The 19,723-nt window shown below is 41.9% G+C and overlaps 3 protein-coding genes across 3 annotated transcripts in view; 1 reads left to right on the plus strand and 2 right to left on the minus strand.

Moving 5' to 3' along the window:
• The window catches only part of LOC309479756 (uncharacterized protein), a 223,481-nt gene extending 218,709 nt beyond the window's left edge, over positions 1-4,772 (minus strand). Inside the window, exon 1 of the mRNA XM_082143944.1 lies at positions 1,346-4,772. Coding sequence (XP_082000070.1) covers positions 2,239-4,533 — 2,295 coding nt within the window. The 5' untranslated portion in view covers positions 4,534-4,772 and the 3' untranslated portion in view covers positions 1,346-2,238. The remainder of the gene's footprint in view (positions 1-1,345) is intronic.
• LOC309480179 (uncharacterized protein) overlaps positions 1-19,723 on the minus strand; it is a 222,050-nt gene that overhangs the window by 71,408 nt on the left and 130,919 nt on the right. The gene's annotated exons all lie outside the window — the stretch shown is intronic.
• On the plus strand, positions 14,704-18,060 carry LOC309505403 (uncharacterized protein). Its single transcript, XM_082178764.1, has 2 exons — positions 14,704-16,278; positions 16,776-18,060. The coding sequence occupies exons 1-2, from the start codon at positions 15,658-15,660 to the stop codon at positions 17,259-17,261; spliced, it is 1,107 nt and encodes a 368-aa protein (XP_082034890.1). The 5' UTR covers positions 14,704-15,657; the 3' UTR covers positions 17,262-18,060.

Consider the following 19,723-nt stretch of genomic DNA (forward strand, 5'->3'; position numbering starts at 1 on the left):
TGAAGTGCAATCTAACTTGGTTAAATAAATCAACATCTGTGATGAAGCCAAAATAAATCATGAGTCATTGGTGAAGTTACCACTGCCTGAAAATGAACTTGAAAGGCAAAATCACTGGTTTCAACAAAAAATGGAAATTTTTGATGGTTTTATACAGGATGTAATTTGTAAATGTGTGTTTTTCAGAGGTTGGGTGGCATAAAAAACACACCATTGCTGAAAGTGTAAACTCAGATGACATTGGACCGGATGACAGTGTTTCTAATGTGTCAAAACATAAATCAAACCACAAATCAAGTTCTTCATCACGTGCATCTTCAACATCCTCTGCTCCCATTAAAGCTCAGGCAGAAAAGGCTGCTCTCATGGAACGGGTTGCCGCTCTGCAGAAAAGGCATGACCTTGAGGCACAGGAAGAACAACTGAAAAGGAAGAAAGAACAACTGGAATTAGAGACTGAACTGGCAGCAACCAATGCAAAAATTAATGTACTTGAATCAATGGGATCAAGAAACAGCTCAAGAGTATCTGATGGGATGAACTCGTATTTGAGAAAAGGAACTGCTCAAAAGAAAACGTCAGTCAAATTAAATCCACATGCAAAGACCTATTTACCTGATCAAGTGCAACAAAGACAGAATGTGCGGATGGGAACTGAATCTTCTTCCCAGCAACATGGCTGTTCGACCAAAGGAAAGAGCTGATGGACCATCTGCTAGAGCTCAGGATATGACTCATCTAACACAACAACCTGTATTTAATGATGATAATCAAGGTGATATCTATCACATAATTCAAAGGCAAAGTGACATCACAGCTCTTCTCACTCAACAAAATCTCTCTTCTACTTTACCACCAAGAGATATTCCTGTTTATGATGGTGATCCATTGCAATATGGAGTTTTCATCAGGAGTGGAAAGAAAGACCGATGACTACAGTGACTGTCTGCATTTCCTAGAGCAATACACCAGAGGGCATCCAAAAGATTTAGTCCACAGCTGCCAACATTTGCCTTCAGCTGAGGGCTATAAAAGAGCAAAAGATCTGCTTAAAGAACATTTTGGTAATGCACATAAGATTGCCACAGCATACATGGACAAAGCATTTGCTTGGCCAGCGATCAAGCCAGAGGATGTGAAAGCATTGCAAGCGTTTTCATTATTCCTGAGAGGTTGTTGCAATGCAATGGAACAGCTCACCTATATGGAGGAGTTGAATGTTGCTTCCAGTATGAAGACCATTCTTCTGAAACTGCCTTACAAGCTCAGAGACAAGTGGAGGAATAGGGCATGTCAGCTCCAAGAACAACATGGACGTCGAGCTAGTTTCTCTGACTTGGTAGACTTCATGGAGAGTATTCGATAGAAGGATTGGACTGTAATAGGTGATGATTTATTATTTCTAGCTTTCCTCAATGGGGTGTCGATCAGAACACAATAGATTGAATCAGTTCCATGCAAAGGTGGTTTATTGTTGACCGTTTTGGCTATGCACAACACAGCAGTACACAGGTTGCTTAAAGTATTTAGATAGTGTGTGTTTGTGGTCTACAAAGGGAAAGAAATAAAGATATATATTAACAAATGTCTCTAGTATTATTATACAAACATTACTTCCAAATCTACATTTCTCAAATAAAGAATTATCAGGTTCGATTCTATATTAAATAAAGAAATCAATATACAAGCAACGAAAATATGCAACACCGCCACCCGGTGGTCAGAAATGGCATGACATTCAAAACCGAAACCAAATCTGAGGTAATTTAAATCAACGGCACATAATCATAAAGATCGCGTCAAGAGTTTGAAATAACAAGAGTTTCAAATACTAATGTAACGATCACACATACATATGTACAAATCAAACACTGGGTGCAATATAAATATTATAAATTGCAAGTAATATCGAACATAAACGGCACATTCACGAGCCCTCAACCTCACGCGATTAACGGATTCATCTCTCTTAAACATGCATCACTTTATGAAAGTATGACATCAAGGCTTTACAGCTCCTTAACAAGTATTGATCACCAAACTAGGTGAACAGTCAACTTACATATATTTATTGACGCACTTTGCACACACAGTCTTGCTTGTACAGTCCCGCTCTCTGCTGATGATGACTGACAGGAAGTAGCGCATGCGCACATGACTCGGCCTTTCCAACACAGCCGCCCCCAAATTTGGTTACAAATTTGCTCCATTGAAAGGCCGACACTATATGGACTACCATTAGTCACTAGTGTGGCTTTCATCCCCCTCATCTTGGATCTCTGGAAGAACAATCAGTCGAGCGATGGGTCTTGTGTAGACTTTGTCCTTAATCTGCACCTCGACTGTTCGAACTCGATTATCAGCCCCAGGAAAGACATTAAGTACTCTCCCGATCTGCCAGAATGAACGGGGTAACTGAGGGTCAACAAGCATGACAACTGTCCCGGGGTTGATGTCTACTGATGGATTCTGCCACTTTCCCCTGGCCTGCATGTCAGGTAAGTAATACTTTATGAAGGCCGTCCAGAATCTGTCAGACAATACTTGTGAATGCCTCCATCTCCGTCTTCCTAGGAGCTCAGACACTGGATATATGACTTGGGGTAGGGACCCATCTGGCCGCCCCATTAGAAAGCAGTTTGGGGTGACCGGATCTGCATCAGCAATGTCTGCTGAAACGTAACCAAGAGGTTTGGAGTTGAGGATGGCCTCAATCTCTATGAGGACAGTTCGAAGCACTTCTTCAGTTACCGATTCTGAGCCCAGGGATGTATAAAGTGCGGCCTTTACTGAACGAATCTCGCGTTCCCACACCCCTCCAAAGTGTGGAGCAGCTGGAGGATTGAAATGAAAGCTAATTTGTTGCTTCGCTAGTTGCTGTTGCAGATCACCACTGAGCTGACTGAAGGCTTCTTTAAGCTCTCTCTCACCACCTCGAAAGTTGGTGCCTTGGTCCGAATATAACTCTGCAGGTTTCCCACCGCGACCTATAAACCGACGTAGTGCCATGAGAAAGGCATCACTATCTATAGATGTCAGCACCTCAAGGTGCACTGCCCGGGTGGTCAAGCACTTAAATAAAAGTCCCCACCGCTTCTCCGTCCGACGACCTATTTTGACCAGAAGAGGCCCAAAGCAGTCCATTCCGGTTGAATAAAAAGCAGGCTTGAACAACCGAAGTCGTGGTGGAGGGAGATCAACCATCTTCTGGGAGGCTGGCTTCGACCTCCATTTACAGCATTCAAGACATGTTCGCTGGTGCTTTCTCACTGCCTCTCTCCCTTTCAGTATCCACACACTTCGACGGAGCTCTGCAAACACTCGCTCTGGTCCTGGATGGCAAAGGCGAGCATCATAGTCCTTTATGAGTAGCTGAGTGTTAGGGTGACTGGAATCCAACACGATAGGGTGTACTGTGCTTGGGTCTAATCCTTCCACCCGCCTTAATCGTCCTCCAACCCGTATTACCTCATTGGTTCTGTCGAACTCTGGGGAGAGACAAAGTAAGCGGCTGCTAGAACGAACAGGCTTACCATTCTTCAACAGATGGTAGTCTTCATGAAAACTATCCATCTGGACCTGTCTCAGCGCGGTCAGTTCTGCCTTCTGGTAAGCACTGGCTGGAGGAGAGCCACTTTGTTCTGCCGCCCCGTGCAACTCCTGTGCTACTGCTTCGACCAAGTCTTTCCAGCTACTAAAATTACTACCATCTGCTGTCACTGGTGCGGAGTTAATCACGCCACAGAAGGCACTTCGCTTTAATTCCGTAGCGTCATCAGGCACTAATCTGTGCATAACTGGTGGTGCTGGCCAAGTACTCTGAAGTTGGAGGAGGAATTTTGGCCCTTGGATCCACCGATTGGGTTCAATAAGGTCCTTCAGGCTCTTACCACGGGTAAGATCATCCGCAGGGTTCCTGACAGAGTCAATGTAATTCCACCCTTTAAGGTCAGTCAATTCTTGAATCTCTGCCACCCTAGTGCCCACAAACACCTTGAAGCGGCAGGATTCGGAATGTAACCAGTGGAGGACAGTTGTTGAATCTGTCCAGAAAGTGACCTTCTGGATCTTCAAGGTGAGCTCATTTTCAGCCAGCTTGGCCAACTGCGCTCCTATTAGAGCAGCACACAGCTCCAGTCTAGGAATTGAGCACTGCTTACGTGGGGCAACACGTGATCGGGCCATGAGGAATGAAAGGTGTACCTTCCCGCATGGATCTTCTGAGCGAAGGTAAGCGACTGCCCCATAAGCCTTCTCAGAAGCATCGGTGAAGATATGGATTTCCCGAGTGACCTCTGAGTTGTCCATGCTGGATGGAATGTAGCACCTAGGGAGTACTACAAGAGGTAAGTACTGAAGCTCAGCTTCCCACACCTTCCATGCCTGTTGAAGATCATCGGGAAGTTGTGGATCATCCCAGTTCCTGTTCTTAATCCAGAGCTGTTGAACAATCACCTTGGCTCGTGTGGTGAAAGGAAGAATGACACCAAGGGGGTCATACTGACTTGCTAACACACGATATATGTTCCGCATCGTCAGAGCACTGTAAGTAACGGGTCTATGCTTAAATCCTAGGTGGTCCGACTCACAGTGCCAATTCAGTCCCAAGGTGGATTCACGTGGGTCTTCTTTATTATGTGAAAGCCACAGCTCTAGCTTGGGAGATCTGGCTTCTGGTGGCAAGTGACTGACGACTTCTTGCGCGTTGCTGGCCCATTGACGGATATCAAACCCTCCGGACTCTAGCAGCTTACGAAGTTTGTCTAGTAACTGCCGTGCCTCTTGAGCAGATGGGAAGCTCTGTAGACAGTTATCCACATAACTGTGCTGTGCGATGAGACATGTCTTTGGAGGGCGAAGGATGCACAGCAGGGACTGCACGTGGTTCCGAACGGCAGCACCTGCCATTCATAGATGTCAGGGGGATCGCTGCGTCTCATGCCACGCCAGAGAAAGCGCAGGAGGGGCTTGTCCTCAGGTAAGAGCAGAACTTGGTGGAACATTCCACGTATATCACCGCTGATAGCCACACAATGCTCCCTGAAACGAAGTAGAACACCTAGCAGAGAAGGGCTCAAAGTTGGACCAGGCATCAAGGAATCATTAAGGTTCAGTCCTTTATATTGGAAAGAGCAATTGAACACAATACGGTCCTTATCATTGTGGCTGACTAAGTGGTGCGGGATATACCAGGTCTCCCCTGTCATAGTGCTTGCAGCAGCTGAGAGTTTAGTAACTGCTCCATTCAGTTCTAGCTTTTCAATTTCAGCATTGTACACGGCTGCTTTCTCTGGATTTTGGGTTAGTCGTCGTTCCATACTCCGGAGACTTGGAACCACAGCCTCTCTCGGAGCACAAAAGGAGGGTGAATCCTTTCTTCGTAACAAGGGTGTCGCGTACCTTAAGATTCCATTCACCTCCACACGAGTTGTCCTGCTCTCTAAGAGGTTAATGGCCTCCTGGTCCTCCCTGGACCTTGTCACCTGCTTTTCACAACGGAAAGGCAAAACATCAAGTTGCCATAGCCTTTCAACATCTCTTTTGAGTTCTAGTTCCGCAGGGGTGAGAGACAGGAAAAGGCACTGCTGTGGCTGCAACTTGGTCTCCAAGATCTTGGCTGGTCCCTGCAGTGTCCATCCTAGCCTTGTCTTTATGGCGGCCGGACCACCAAGTGGACCAATTCGGACAGGTACAATTGGTGTGATTAGATGGGTGTTATCAGCTCCGATGAGAAGTAAAGGACTCACTCTTTCAAAGGCCTGCAGGGGGAGATCTTTAAGATGCTTGTACTTCTCCAGCAAACTGACAGGATAGGAGTAATCGGCCAGACCAAGACGTTTCGCAGTGAATGCTGCATTGATATTAAAGGTCTTCTGTGGTTGAGTGGCAGGAGATATGTGGAAGGTAACCGTGGTACCACTGATGGTCTGCACATCTTGGCGGATGGTCCGCAAGGCTATGTTTTCGGCTTGACCTTGTATACCAAGCTCATGGGCAGCATCAGGAAGAAGAATAGTGCGCTCGGACCCATCATCCATGACAGCATAGGTGTCGAGCGTCTTGCCTCCATAGCGCAGCAAGACCCGGATGACCTTTAGGAGAACACGCCTGCAGTCAGTGGGTCTGTCCAAGTACAGTGTCTCAGTGGTTGAACTAACAAGGCAGGAACCTTCTCTGGTACCCTTTGTGTTGACCTCATGCAAGATTTGTAAGTGCTTCCCTTTGCAGATGCTACAAGGCTTCTTGAGTGTGCACTGGGCTGCTTGGTGTGCACGTCCACAGCGCCAACAACGATGATTGGTCTGGATCCATTCAATCATTTGCTGTTTATCAAAGGACTTAAAAGTGGGACATTGACTAAGATAATGGTCCTCGTTATCGCAGTAAGGACAAAAAGCTCTAGGTGGGAGTTTAGGTTTCTCCGCATTAACTGGTCTAACTTGAGACGGTGCTGAGGGTATCTTTGTGGCAATGTCGTCCGCTCCATGAAGAATGGTAGCTGAACGGGCAGTGGGTTTGGTTTCTCTCCAGCGTTCTGGTCTCTGGCTCTTGTAACTGATCTGTGACTCACTGCTTTGACACCAGGCCTCATACTGGAGCCACTCGGAAAATTCACGAAGGTTATACACAGACCCAGGACGGTGGTACATCTGTCTTCGGAATCCTGATCTCATTTCAGCAGGTAACTTACTCAGCAGTCTCTCTACATGTGACCCACATCGAAGCTCGGCTTCACCTTCATCTCCAAGAGTTTCCAACATACCCACCAAAGCTCTAATCTGTAGAGCAAATTTGTCAAAGGCCTCAGTATCTCCTCGTCGGATATCTGGGGAATCCATCACTTTGGCAATCTTCTTGAGTGCCAACTTGTGAGGCTGGCCAAACCTTTCATTCAGAGCAGCCATAGTAGCAGAGTATGGAAATGGTGAATTGAGATAGGAATCTGCCACCAGACGAGCTTCGTCTAGCTTCAAATGATCCAGCAAGATTTGGTACCGGAACAGTTCTGTGGCATCTGATGGTAGAAGGTTCTCAAGAGCTATCTTTAAACGAGTAAACTCACTGGGGTCCTTAGTACAAAAGTTGGGTATGGTTGGCACTGGACCTCGGTAGGTGGTTTCTTGTCTTACAGGATTCAGGTTAGAGGCATAAGGATCTCTGTGTACTAACTGTGGCCCTGTGGGTTGCTGGGACTGAGAACGCACCTGTGTAGGGTAATCTAAAGTCTCTCTAGGGGACTTGTTCAATGTCCTGGAATGCCAGTGAGGGACAGGAGTATCTGCTTGGAGGCCCGGCATAGGAAGAGCTGTTCTCTGATAAAGAGGGTGACTTGGGTTTTCAGGACGCTGCCAGGAAGGGAAATCATGGCCAGCACGTTCATCACACATGGTTGGCTGAATGTGTGATTTAGTAGGTGCCGCCGCTAAGATCTGATCTTTCATTATCTGAAGTTCACCCATCATTGTTCCCAGAATGTCTAACATTTTAGAGTCACCTATTGTAGCAGGAAGGGGCTGGTATGGCTTTAGAGGTGGCGCTGTTGTGTAGTCTGTCTGGCGACGCTTACCATAGGTAGGTGGGGGCAAAGATGTAGACACCATGGAGTGTGGATGGTAGGATGCTGTTCCAGGATATGGGAGGAGTCTATCCTGTGCAGGGAAAGATGTACTTGGCAACGGCGTGGACTGATGTTCTTCCCATGGCCGATGATATGGAGAAGTCTGAGGACTATTAACTGGATGCACTGGAGCGTAGCTGGCGCTAGGTTGTTGCAGTTCTATGTTATCCATTCCTTGGATAAAAGGATCCCTTTCCCCGACTATGGGCGACCATTCATCCACTGTGTCCCATGGACCTTGACTTATGGGACTCGATACTCTGGTAGAAGGTGAAGGGATGTTCACTGCAGCATCTCCAAGCCACTGTGTATGCTGTGTTGTGTGAGGCGATACAGGCTGGCTGCCTGCTCTACGATGTACAGTCGTAAGATCATAATCTCTAAGGTAAACAGGAAGATGAACTTGACGTTTGGGTCTGACAATCTGTGAAGATGCATCTTCAGGTTGCATAGTGATACTGATAAATTCTTTGTCCATAAAGAATGCCAGATCCGGCTCGAAGGACCATTTATTCGATAGAAGGATTGGACTGTAATAGGTGATGATTTATTATTTCTAGCTTTCCTCAATGGGGTGTCGATCAGAACACAATAGATTGAATCAGTTCCATGCAAAGGTGGTTTATTGTTGACCGTTTTGGCTATGCACAACACAGCAGTACACAGGTTGCTTAAAGTATTTAGATAGTGTGTGTTTGTGGTCTACAAAGGGAAAGAAATAAAGATATATATTAACAAATGTCTCTAGGATTATTATACAAACATTACTTCCAAATCTACATTTCTCAAATAAAGAATTATCAGGTTCGATTCTATATTAAATAAAGAAATCAATATACAAGCAACGAAAATATGCAACACCGCCACCCGGTGGTCAGAAATGGCATGACATTCAAAACCGAAACCAAATCTGAGGTAATTTAAATCAACGGCACATAATCATAAAGATCGCGTCAAGAGTTTGAAATAACAAGAGTTTCAAATACTAATGTAACGATCACACATACATATGTACAAATCAAACACTGGGTGCAATATAAATATTATAAATTGCAAGTAATATCGAACATAAACGGCACATTCACGAGCCCTCAACCTCACGCGATTAACGGATTCATCTCTCTTAAACATGCATCACTTTATGAAAGTATGACATCAAGGCTTTACAGCTCCTTAACAAGTATTGATCACCAAACTAGGTGAACAGTCAACTTACATATATTTATTGACGCACTTTGCACACACAGTCTTGCTTGTACAGTCCCGCTCTCTGCTGATGATGACTGACAGGAAGTAGCGCATGCGCACATGACTCGGCCTTTCCAACAGAGAGACAAGTGAAGATATTGTCAGATCCACTTTTTGGAAACATCCAGGATGCTAAGACAATTACATCTGTCAAAAGCTCCACCTTTGTCAAAGCAAGAGAAAAGCCGAGACCAAGAGGAAGCAGTTTTGCAACTACTGTAACACCTGTAGAAACAGAAAAACAAGAAAAAATTACAACAAATGGAACGAAAAATGTATCTGCCACGAATTCTCAAAATTGCTGTTTGTTCTGTGATAGAGGTGGTCACACATTGGTGCGTTGTCCACAAATCAGGAAAAAGATGCACAGGGAAAAAATAGACTTCTTAAAGAAAAGGGGAGTCTGTTTTGGATGTTTGAAGGTAGGACACATGAGCAAAGACTGCAATAGTCGTTTGACTTGTGACGTCTAAGGTATTGGAACCTTGGGAGGTGGTAAATAGCCAAGGGGATGGACCATACGCTGTGAGGACCCTACTGGGGTGGGTCATCTATGGTCCCTTGAGAGGAGACAACGACGTCAGGGATGAGAATGGCTGCCCTGTTGCTGCTGTCAATCGAATGTCTATTGTGAATCTAGAGGAGCTACTGGTTAACCCTCTGGGGACCAAAAACGCGCCGGCGCGTTTTGTTCGTTTTTTTTTTTTTAGCAATGAAAAATAAACACTAAATGCTCTGTTAATTTTGATCTTTCATTTTCGTGTAATACATCAATCGATCCTGTTCAGTTTCTATTTTTTTTCTGTATACTCACAATAAAAATAAAGTGTTTTGCTTTTTGACAAATAAAGAAAAATTAACATGATGCGATTTCTGCCTTCTCTCTGTCAGTAAACTCCCATTTGAAACACGTTCGAGAAAAAAAATATTCTCAGCTTCTGTAATCTGTATAAAAAGAGAGCGACTCCAGTCGAGCTCATTACGAGCTGATTCAAAAGTAATTTGACCACTCCCTGGAGAGCGCGTGCTATTCAAACGCAAATTCTGAGAACCATTTCAGACCTGTGAAACGCCCACATCAGCTGTAAACAAAGCGTCGCGAGTGAGACATAATATAGCCTACCTTATGGAGAAAAGATTCCTCAGAACAGTGCTGATATGAGGAGCAATATCTCCTGATATGAGGAGCAGATCCCGCTGAGGAGTGAGGTAGGCTGTTTTCTTTTCTCAAGTGTTGATGTGGAATAACGTTATGGAATAACGTTAGTGTAGGCCTATGCAAACCGCAAAAAGATGAATCGCATTTCTATAATATGACTCGCCTTTCTGTGAGATGAATGAAGGGTACATATTTGTAAAGACTGTTTAGCCTAAATATGAATCGCGCGTCTGTGTGTGAAAGAATAAACTGCTTTGCTATAGCCTACTGAGATGAGTAAAAATCGACTGAAATATGTTGAAATAAAATATATAACGTTATATATATATATATATATATATATATATATATATATATATATATATATATATAATACTATTTTTGTCAAAAATAAAGTCATAGACTAAGATGTTAGATGTTCCGTTGTTGGCTATATTCAAACTAATGAATACATATGATAAAATGTAGGCCTATAATCTTTTTTTTTTTTTTTTTTTTACAAAGAAAGAGTACACTTGAAATATTGTTGAAATTGTAATTATTGTTGTAATTGTAACATTTTTAATAAAATAGCAAGACATATTTACAAGAGAGATGTAAGCGAAATCTTAAATGGTCAATATAAGTCTAAATACATCTTTTGTCCTTGCATTGTGGCTCAGTCAGTGTCACACCTGAATGAATGGCTAATTATGCAGAGTCATTATGCAGAGTGGGTGGGACATTGTAATCTAAGGTGTAAACTACTCCTCCTTCTCGCATATTGGCTTTCCAAGCAAAACCTGTTTTACACCATTTAAATCAATGTATTTTTTTTTTTTTGTGAACGATAAAGCAAGACTATTTTCACATCATTTTGAAGCTAGAACTCAAAGGGACAACATCCATTAGTCAAAAGTCTTGTGGACACATATTTAATATGTGTTTTGTGGTCTTAATTCAGCAACTTTCATTTTTATTTTTTCCAATAACCACGCATAAACATTATTCTCTTAAAAATACAAACATCTACATACATGTTGCTCGCATATTATGGTAGGCCTGTTTGTGCTATATAGAGTGAATTTACACCTTAGCCATTAACATGTTTATAAATAACTGAAAAAAGCACAAATGTCAAGGCATGTCAGAACATCTCAAGGACCCCAAAAACAGCTTGGTCCCCAGAGGGTTAAACAATAAAATCATGACTTCAATGAAGTAACCAGCAAGGAAACAGAGGAAATGTCCAGAGAAGAGATTCAATTCTTGGATATGGTGAATTACTCAATAAAAATGATAGATGGTCACTACTGCCTAGACTTACCTTTCAAGAAAAAAAATCCCAGCATGCCAAATAACCGTTGCATAGCAGAGCAGAGCATCCTTAGCCTGAAACGCAAGTTTGGTAAAAAATGAGATGTTTCACAATGAATATACAACTTTTCTCAAAGAAATGATCGACAACGGCTATGCTGAAATGATACCAGTAGATCAACTGAATCGTAATGATGGGAACTCTGGTATATCCCACATCATGGGGTGTATCACTCAAGGAAAGGAACCTTAAGAGTGGTCTTCGACTGTGGTGCTGGCTTTAAGGGAACATCACTCAATGAACAATTGCTACAGGGTCCAGATCTTACCAACTCACTCATTGGAGTACTCATCAGATTCAGACAAGAACCGGTTGCCCTGATGGCTGACATCAAAGCAATGTTTCACCAGGTCAAAGTGTCAGAAAAACATATTGACTATCTGCGATTCCTATGGTGGCCTGATGGCGATGTGCAGCAGGATCTCGTCGAATACCGGATGAAAGTACACCTCTTTGGAGCAGTGTCATCACCGAGTTGTGCAAACTTTGCAATAAGAAAGACCGCTGAAGATAACAAAGCTCACTTTCCAGCAGAGGTTACAGACACCGTAAAGAACAACTTTTAAGTAGATGATTGCTTGAAATCCATGTCCACAGAACAGGACGCTGTTCTTATGGTAAGAGACCTGACTGCTCTCTGCCAGAAGGGAGGTTTCGTATTGTCAAAGTGGATCAGCAACAGCCATAAAGTAATGGCATCCATTCCACAAGAAAACAGAACCAAAGAGACAAAAGAGTTGGACTTGGACAGGGACAACCTGCCAATGGAAAGAGCACTAGGATTGCACTGGTGCGTTGAAACAGATGTGTTCATGTTCAGAATTACTGCACAGCCACGAGCATACACCAGACGCGGCATCTTGTCTGTGGTTGGCTCTGTATACGACCCTTTAGGATTCCTAGCACCATTTATTCTGCCAGCCAAACTGATTATGCAGGAACTGAAAACATGAAAACATACCCCAAACTGTTTCTCAGCAGTGGACAGGATGGTTGGCAGATCTGAACAAGCTGACAGAGTTTAGAGTGGACCGTTGCATGAAGCCCACAAGCTTTGGTCAAATCAGAAATGCAGAGTTGCACCACTTTTCAGATGCAAGCGAGAGTGGATACGGTACGGTTTCATATCTTAGACTGGAAAACAACGACAAGGAGGTGCATGTTGCTTTCATGATAGGGAAAGCAAGAGTATCGCCATTAAAGCAAGTAACGATTCCCAGATTGGAGCTCACAGCTGCAGTTCTAGCTGTCAAGGTTGACAGAATGCTTCGGAAGGAATTACATCTTCAGCTGAACAAATCCATCTTCTGGACTGATAGCACAACAGTGCTGAAATATATCAACAACGAAACCGAACATTTGTAGCAAATAGGATCTCCTTTGTAAGGGATACTACTGATGTGTCACAATGGAGATATGTTAGCACAAAGGAAAATCCGGCAGATGAAGCCTCTAGGGGGCTAACAGCAAACCGCTTCTTAAGCTGCAAAAGATGGATCAAGGGACCAGAGTTTCTCTGTCAACCAGACAGAGAATGGCAGAAACCTCATTTGGAAACTGTAATCTCTGCCAATGATCCGGAAGTCAAGCAAGACATCACAAGCAACCTCATTGTTAAAGGTCCATTGAACCCCACCAGCTCTCTGATAAGTTATTTCTCTTCATGGAGAAGTCTGATGACAGCTGTAGCTTGGCTACTTAAAGTAAAAACAACCATCTTACTGCTGACTAGAAAAAGAAAGGAGATTCAGACTGCTGCGAGTAACTTTAAAGATGAGTCCAGCCAACTAAAGGAGATGCAAGCTTTTAAAGCAACACTCCAAAGACAGTGTTTAAATCCTGAGGATCTGATGCAAGCAGAACGTGCAGTTATTTCTTTCAGTCAAAGACAAAGCTTTGAAGAAGAACTATCTACGCTGGAGGCTGGTAAAAATGGGGTTAAAAGAAGCAGTCATCTGTACAAACTGGACCTGGTGTTGGATGATGGACTTCTGAGAGTAGGTGGCCACCTGAGTAGACTAGCGATGCCTGAAGAGGCCAAGCATCCAGTTATTCTCTCGAAAGACCTGCACATATCCACATTATTGCTACGACATATCCATGAACAAACTTGGCCACGGAGGAAGAAATCATATGCTATCTCGATTGTCTTGTGTGCAAACGGCAGCGGGGAAGAGTTGGAGAACAGAAAATGGCAGACTTACCCTTGGAAAGGATTCTACCAGACAAGCCTCCATTTACAAATGTTGGAGTAGACTACTTCGGTCCTATAGAGATCAAGAGAGGACGAAGTCTTGTTAAAAGATATGGCGTATTTAGTAATAAAGAGATAAATAATGAGATCAGGATTACTATTAACGAAAATGAAATCATATAAAATTTCTTGGAGTAATTATCGATTGTAAAATGACATGGAAACCGCATATTTTAAACGTACAAAAGAAAGTATCAAAAACGATTGCAATTTTGTATAAGTTGCAATATATTTTGAACAAAAATGCATTACATTTACTTTATAGTTCACTTGTCACACCATACCTAACGTATGGTATTGAAATATGGGGAAATACATATAAAACTAGAACCAATCCAATTTTCCTATTACAAAAGAAGGTTATCAGATTAATTAATTATGCACCTTACAATTCACCAAGTAATTCACTGTTTCTTCAATCAAAAATTTTGAAGTTTTATGACTTAGTTGATTTGTACACGGCAAAGTTTATTTACCAAGTTAAACATAATAAAATTCCTAAATGCTTGCAAATATTGTTTATCCAGCGAGAAAGTAAATATAATCTCAGAGGATTATGTATATTTAATCAACCACAAGTACATTCTACATTAAGAGAACACTGTTTATCAAATAAAGGAGTTAAATTATGGAATAGTTGCTGTAATGAGTTAAAACAAGCCACGTCTATTTTTCAGTTTAAAAATATTTACAAGAGAATAACAATGGAAAAATATTCAACAGAATGAAAATTAATTAAATAGGCTTGCTTCTGGTGTGGACAATGGTCCATTAATGTGTTAGTTTTATGAACAGATGTTGTCATTAATGTGCTGCATTTATGATTCTAAAGTTAAGGGCAGGCATAATAAGCTTTAGCTTCTGCCTGCACCTGGTCATTTATTGTGTTTCATGTTTCGAATGATTTGTTTGAATGATCTGTAAATGACCAAACCGAAATAAATGAAAAATGAAAAATGAAAATGAAATGGGTAACGAGTTACAAAGTAACGGATTACAGTAACGATATAACTTTTTTGGGTAACGAAGTAAAGTAACGCATTACACTAAAAATATCGGTAACTTTACAAGACTATAGGAACGCGCTTTCCTGCGTTACCCAAGCCGTGTTTGCCTGCGTGTAAAGTTCTGTCTGTTTAAGTGGCGCGTGCATGCGTGCTGCCTGTGTGTGTGTGCTTGCCTGGGCACCGTTGCCATAGAGATCGATTTGAGTGATGTAGCTGCTGGTGCGAAGGAGAGGGAGACGGAGACAGGGGTTTTCGGCCAGTGACGATATTCTCATTACTTTCAATTTATTGCTCGAAAGGACAAAAATATTTGTGTGAAATGCACTCTATGCCCAGGCGACAAGTGTCTTTCAACTGCTGCCAACTCAATGAGCAACCTGTCCAAGCTTTTGTCAGCCCAGCATGGCAATACAAAACTTGTGGCGAAAGATCCTGCTCGCCGTTCATTTGAAGGAGTCACCCATCAGCCGACCCAAGCTAAGCAACAAGCTAAACAAGCTAAGCTTTTCTCAAGTCTTGGAGCGCAGCAGGTAACACAAAACGAAATGAACAGGCTAGTTGCAGGGTTCATTGTAGAAGACATGCTTCCCCTGTCGACCATTGAATCACCCAGGTTTAGAAAAATTCTAGATAAAATACCCGTGACTCGCATGCCAACATCCGACAGGAAAACATTTCCCCATTACCTGGATAAGTGTTATTCCGACATGGAATCGAAGCTCAAAAGAACTTTCGAGTCCCTGGATCATGTGTCTACGACCGCGGACATTTGGTCCGCCAACAACAAAAGTTATTTAGGAATGACGGTGCACTGGATAGACAGCATTAGTTTTAAACGCGAGAAGGCTGCTCTTGCCTGCAAACGGGTGAGAGGAAGACACACTTACGATGTCATAGCTAGCGAAATAGAACAGGTTCATTCAGCCTTTGGACTATCATATAAAGTAACAGCATGTGTCACTGATAATGGCAGCAATTTTGTAAAAGCCTTTAGAATGTTTGAATCCCATCCTGATGATGGGTCTGACTCTGACGAGCCATCGGATGAGGAGGGGGAGGAGGAGGTCACTTTTACTGATGTTGCCGAAGCTCTCTCCACAGAATCAGATGAGACATTTTCACTGCCGCCTCATCTGCGCTGTGCAGCACATACACATTAAACTGATCTCAAAAAATGACCTGGAGAAATGGCTGACCAGTAACAATGACTGTAAAGCACTTTACAGAAGTGCTCTCGCCAAGTGTGCAGCTCTCTGGACAAAAACTAGTCGCTCTACTGTGGCTTCAGACCAGGTTGAGGATGTGCTAAAAAGAAAGCTCATCGTACCCACTGCTACACGCTGGAACTCGACTCATAACGCCTTATCTCTCATCACAGAAATCCCAATCAGAGATTTAAACACCATTTATTCTAGACTGGGTGTAAAGGGCATCACTGAGCTAGAGTATCAGTTCCTGAAGGAATATTGTGCAGTGTCAAAACCTCTTGCTGCTGCATTAGATATACTACAGGGAGAAGATGATTGCTACTACGGCACCCTCCTGCCAACCTTGGAGATTCTCATGTCAAAGTTGCTTGCTTTGAAGGATGGCCTTTCTCAGATGACAGCTGGCATGCCTGGTGCTATTGTACAGGTAAACACATATTGAATAATAAAATGACTAGGCCCTACACAGAAAAAAATAATAATAGCCTAATAATAAGTTAAATTTACTTAATTCGTTTTTAAAAGTAAATTTCACATATGGAATTAAGTACTCTTCTTAACTAAGTTAATTGAAAGTAACAAAGAAAATAAGCAATTTTAACTTGGCTAGGAAATGGTTGAATATCTATTTAGTTGAAGTTTCCTTTTCAATACATTTCACACAAACAATATAACATTGAATTAAGAATTTACTTCGTTTTTTTATTCTTGCCTGAACTTTTTCACGTAAATTACATGAATTTTTTTCTGTAGTATTTACTTCACCACAAAATAATTTGTATCAGTGCCTTAAATAATAGCTTGCAGTGTAGGCTATAGCCCTACAGTTTAATATAGCTGATGTACCCCAAATTTATGAGGCTATAAAAGCTGTTAATTGAACTGTATACGTTTGTCTAATCAATGTACTATTTCATATTACAGGCAATCAAAGACAGATTTGCATCTGTCTTGGACAGCAAGGATGCTCTTATGGCTGCTGCCACAATGCCCAAATTCAAGCTCCGCTGGCTCAAAGATGAGAAGAGAAGAGATGCTGTTAAAACCATGCTAATTACTGAGTGTCGTGCCCGGATTCCTGAAGAGCCACTGATGAGACAAGCAGTTCAGAGCCCTGCCACCTCCAGTCACAATGACTTTTTTGAATTTGAAGAGGAGTTCTCCTACACCGCAGAGACTGAAGTCATGGAGTACTTAAAATTGCCCGGATCTGACTGGGAGGTTCTCTCCAGGTTCCCCAGGATTAAGGAAATTGCAAAGCAGTACAACACTCCAATACCGTCAAGTGCACCGGTCGAAAGGTTTTTCAGCCTGGGCAGTGTTGTTCTGACCCCAAGGAGGAACAGGCTGTCAGATAAAAGATTCGAAAGACTTTTACTTATGCGATACAATCGTTATTTTGAAGAATAGAGAGAAATAACTGAATGGAACTTTTTGTTGCACTTTCTGTTTTCACTGTTGCACTGTTACACTTTTGTTGCACTTTCTGTTTTGTGCATTGTGATAATTGCAACACACAATAATTCATTAATAGGTTCAAGAGTTTGTGACTTGGTATGTTACCGCCTCTGGAAGCCACATCTCCAGGAGGCAGAGGAGAGCGAGCTAAGGGGAAAATAATGTTTTTGGGATGACGCAAATTTTCTGTTTATTTAATTAATTGCATTTTCTGTTTCCTTTTTATGGGCTTAAGTATATTTTAAATTAAGATTTTATTTTATGAGATAAAGTGACCTTTATTTTTATATTTTTCATTGACCACTTCATTTTTTAATTTTTAATTTTTTTTGCCATGAACCTAATAAAAAGCTGGTTTTGTTCTCAGGAATAGAGTTCTGTTCTCATGTTTCCCAAAGCCTGTGTTTTGAAACTTGTGTGTTGACCCCATTTTAAAATGACCCAACCATAGCCTCCTTTATCCTGTTGTTTGTGGATTTTACAGTGAGGCATATTTCTTTGTGCAGACGGGGATATTGTTGTTTCAAATGGTTTTACATGCCATTTTGTATACATTTACACAATAAACACTATGCAGACAGGTGATGATAGGGCTATGATGTTTGTCCATGTATCTACACAGTAAATTAAGAAACGGGAAAGTAAAGTAATAAGTAGTGAAGTTACTTTTCAAACGCAGTAACGAGTAAAGTAATTCATTACAATTTACAGAAGTAACTAGTAACTAGTAACTAATTACTTTTTTTGAGTAACTACCCCAACACTGCTTAAAAATACTGTATGTTTGTGTTTTTGAACACAGACCAGCTTACAACATAACAGCACATCAATAAGTGATACTGATCATTTACTAATGGTTTGTTCCTCATTTGTTCATGATTAACCATTGTTTATTGAGATAATGATACTAAAACAATTTTGCCATAAATACTTCAATGACGTGATAAATAATGTATCATCAAGTTTGTCAACAATAAACTACAAAAGATGGTGGCTTCGTGCTTCCCACATAGGTGCTGTTTTATGTTAATAATGTTTTTATTTGGCAAGTGACCATGGTATAAGCGTGTTAATGCCCTTCTAGGTGTCCATTGTCAGGTATTAATGGCCGGCGACGAGGCGTGAACTGTCCGACGCACAGCGAAGTCCATATATATATCCATATAGTCCGGTATAAAGAGAAGAGACGTAGGCTTACTGACAGATACAATAAAAACAGGATTATGATAGCCTTTATGATTTGTCTGATTTCTTCAAGTGTTCATATTTACCATGTTTACTATGGTGCTGGTTAGCATGCATAGTTTTTTGCATCGGGTATAAATATTTCTACCTTATACGGTGATCAGGATCCACATCGGATCACAAACAGAAGCCATCATGTTAGCTGACAGAATTATCTGGAGCAATCCCAGGCATGCGCAGAAAGATGAACACTCAAAGTAATCGGATCAGCTCGTTTACATGGTGTAATCTTTCATTTGATCGGTTCATGAAAAGGTTTATCCACCCCCTTCAATCCGACTGAAATTTCAATCGGTTTGAGCATTTTTATTCCGATTGGACTTTTAAACTGGTTATAATCGGAATACAATGCTACATGTACACAGAGCTACTGTGTGTGTTTCTCCCTGGGCGCTTCAGCAATCAGACTTCCAATCATGTTCTCATTGCGGGGAAAAAGGTCTTAAAAGAAAATTTCGTATGTCATTTTTGTTTGAAAAACATTTTGTTTGTGTGTGTGACTGTGTGTGTGTGTACTCGTCTTCGTCTATCTATCTAAGTGGGGACCTTGGTGTCGTTACACACTCACCAACAGGGGACCGCCGAGCCAAGTGGGGACATTTTTCAAGACCCCTGTTGGTGATGCTTTAAAACATGTGCAGCTAAAAACGCTCTGGTGAATTTTGTACATTTTTGAGGGACATACTTGAAAAATGTCCCAACTTGGCTCGGCGGTCCCCTGTTAGACGAGTACACACACACACACACACACACACACACACACACACACACACACACACACACACACACACACACACACACACACACACACACACACACACACACACACATGGTTGGTTCTATAAAAGATACTTATCTCTATTTTAAAGAAGATGGTAATTAATAAAATATGTAAGGGATAATCCACGGCTAGCTATGCATTAAAGGATTTTAATGCACGACGTAGAGGCAAAGAACCACCCGACAAACTTGAGGATCAGACAAGCTTGAGGAATGAGGAAAGAAATGAGGAAATAATGAGGAAAGCACATTCAGAAGTGTTACTTGACACAACTATTTATACAATTTTAAGAATGTTAACCAATCATCAACCTTAACAATTTGTTCCACATTTTTTTCACTTGTAGCATTCATAAAATTGTCCTCCAATAATGTATGGAATGAATGAA

The sequence above is a fragment of the Leuciscus leuciscus genome (genome assembly GCF_965113295.1).
Source record: "Leuciscus leuciscus genome assembly, chromosome: 1".
NCBI lineage: Eukaryota > Metazoa > Chordata > Actinopteri > Cypriniformes > Leuciscidae > Leuciscus > Leuciscus leuciscus.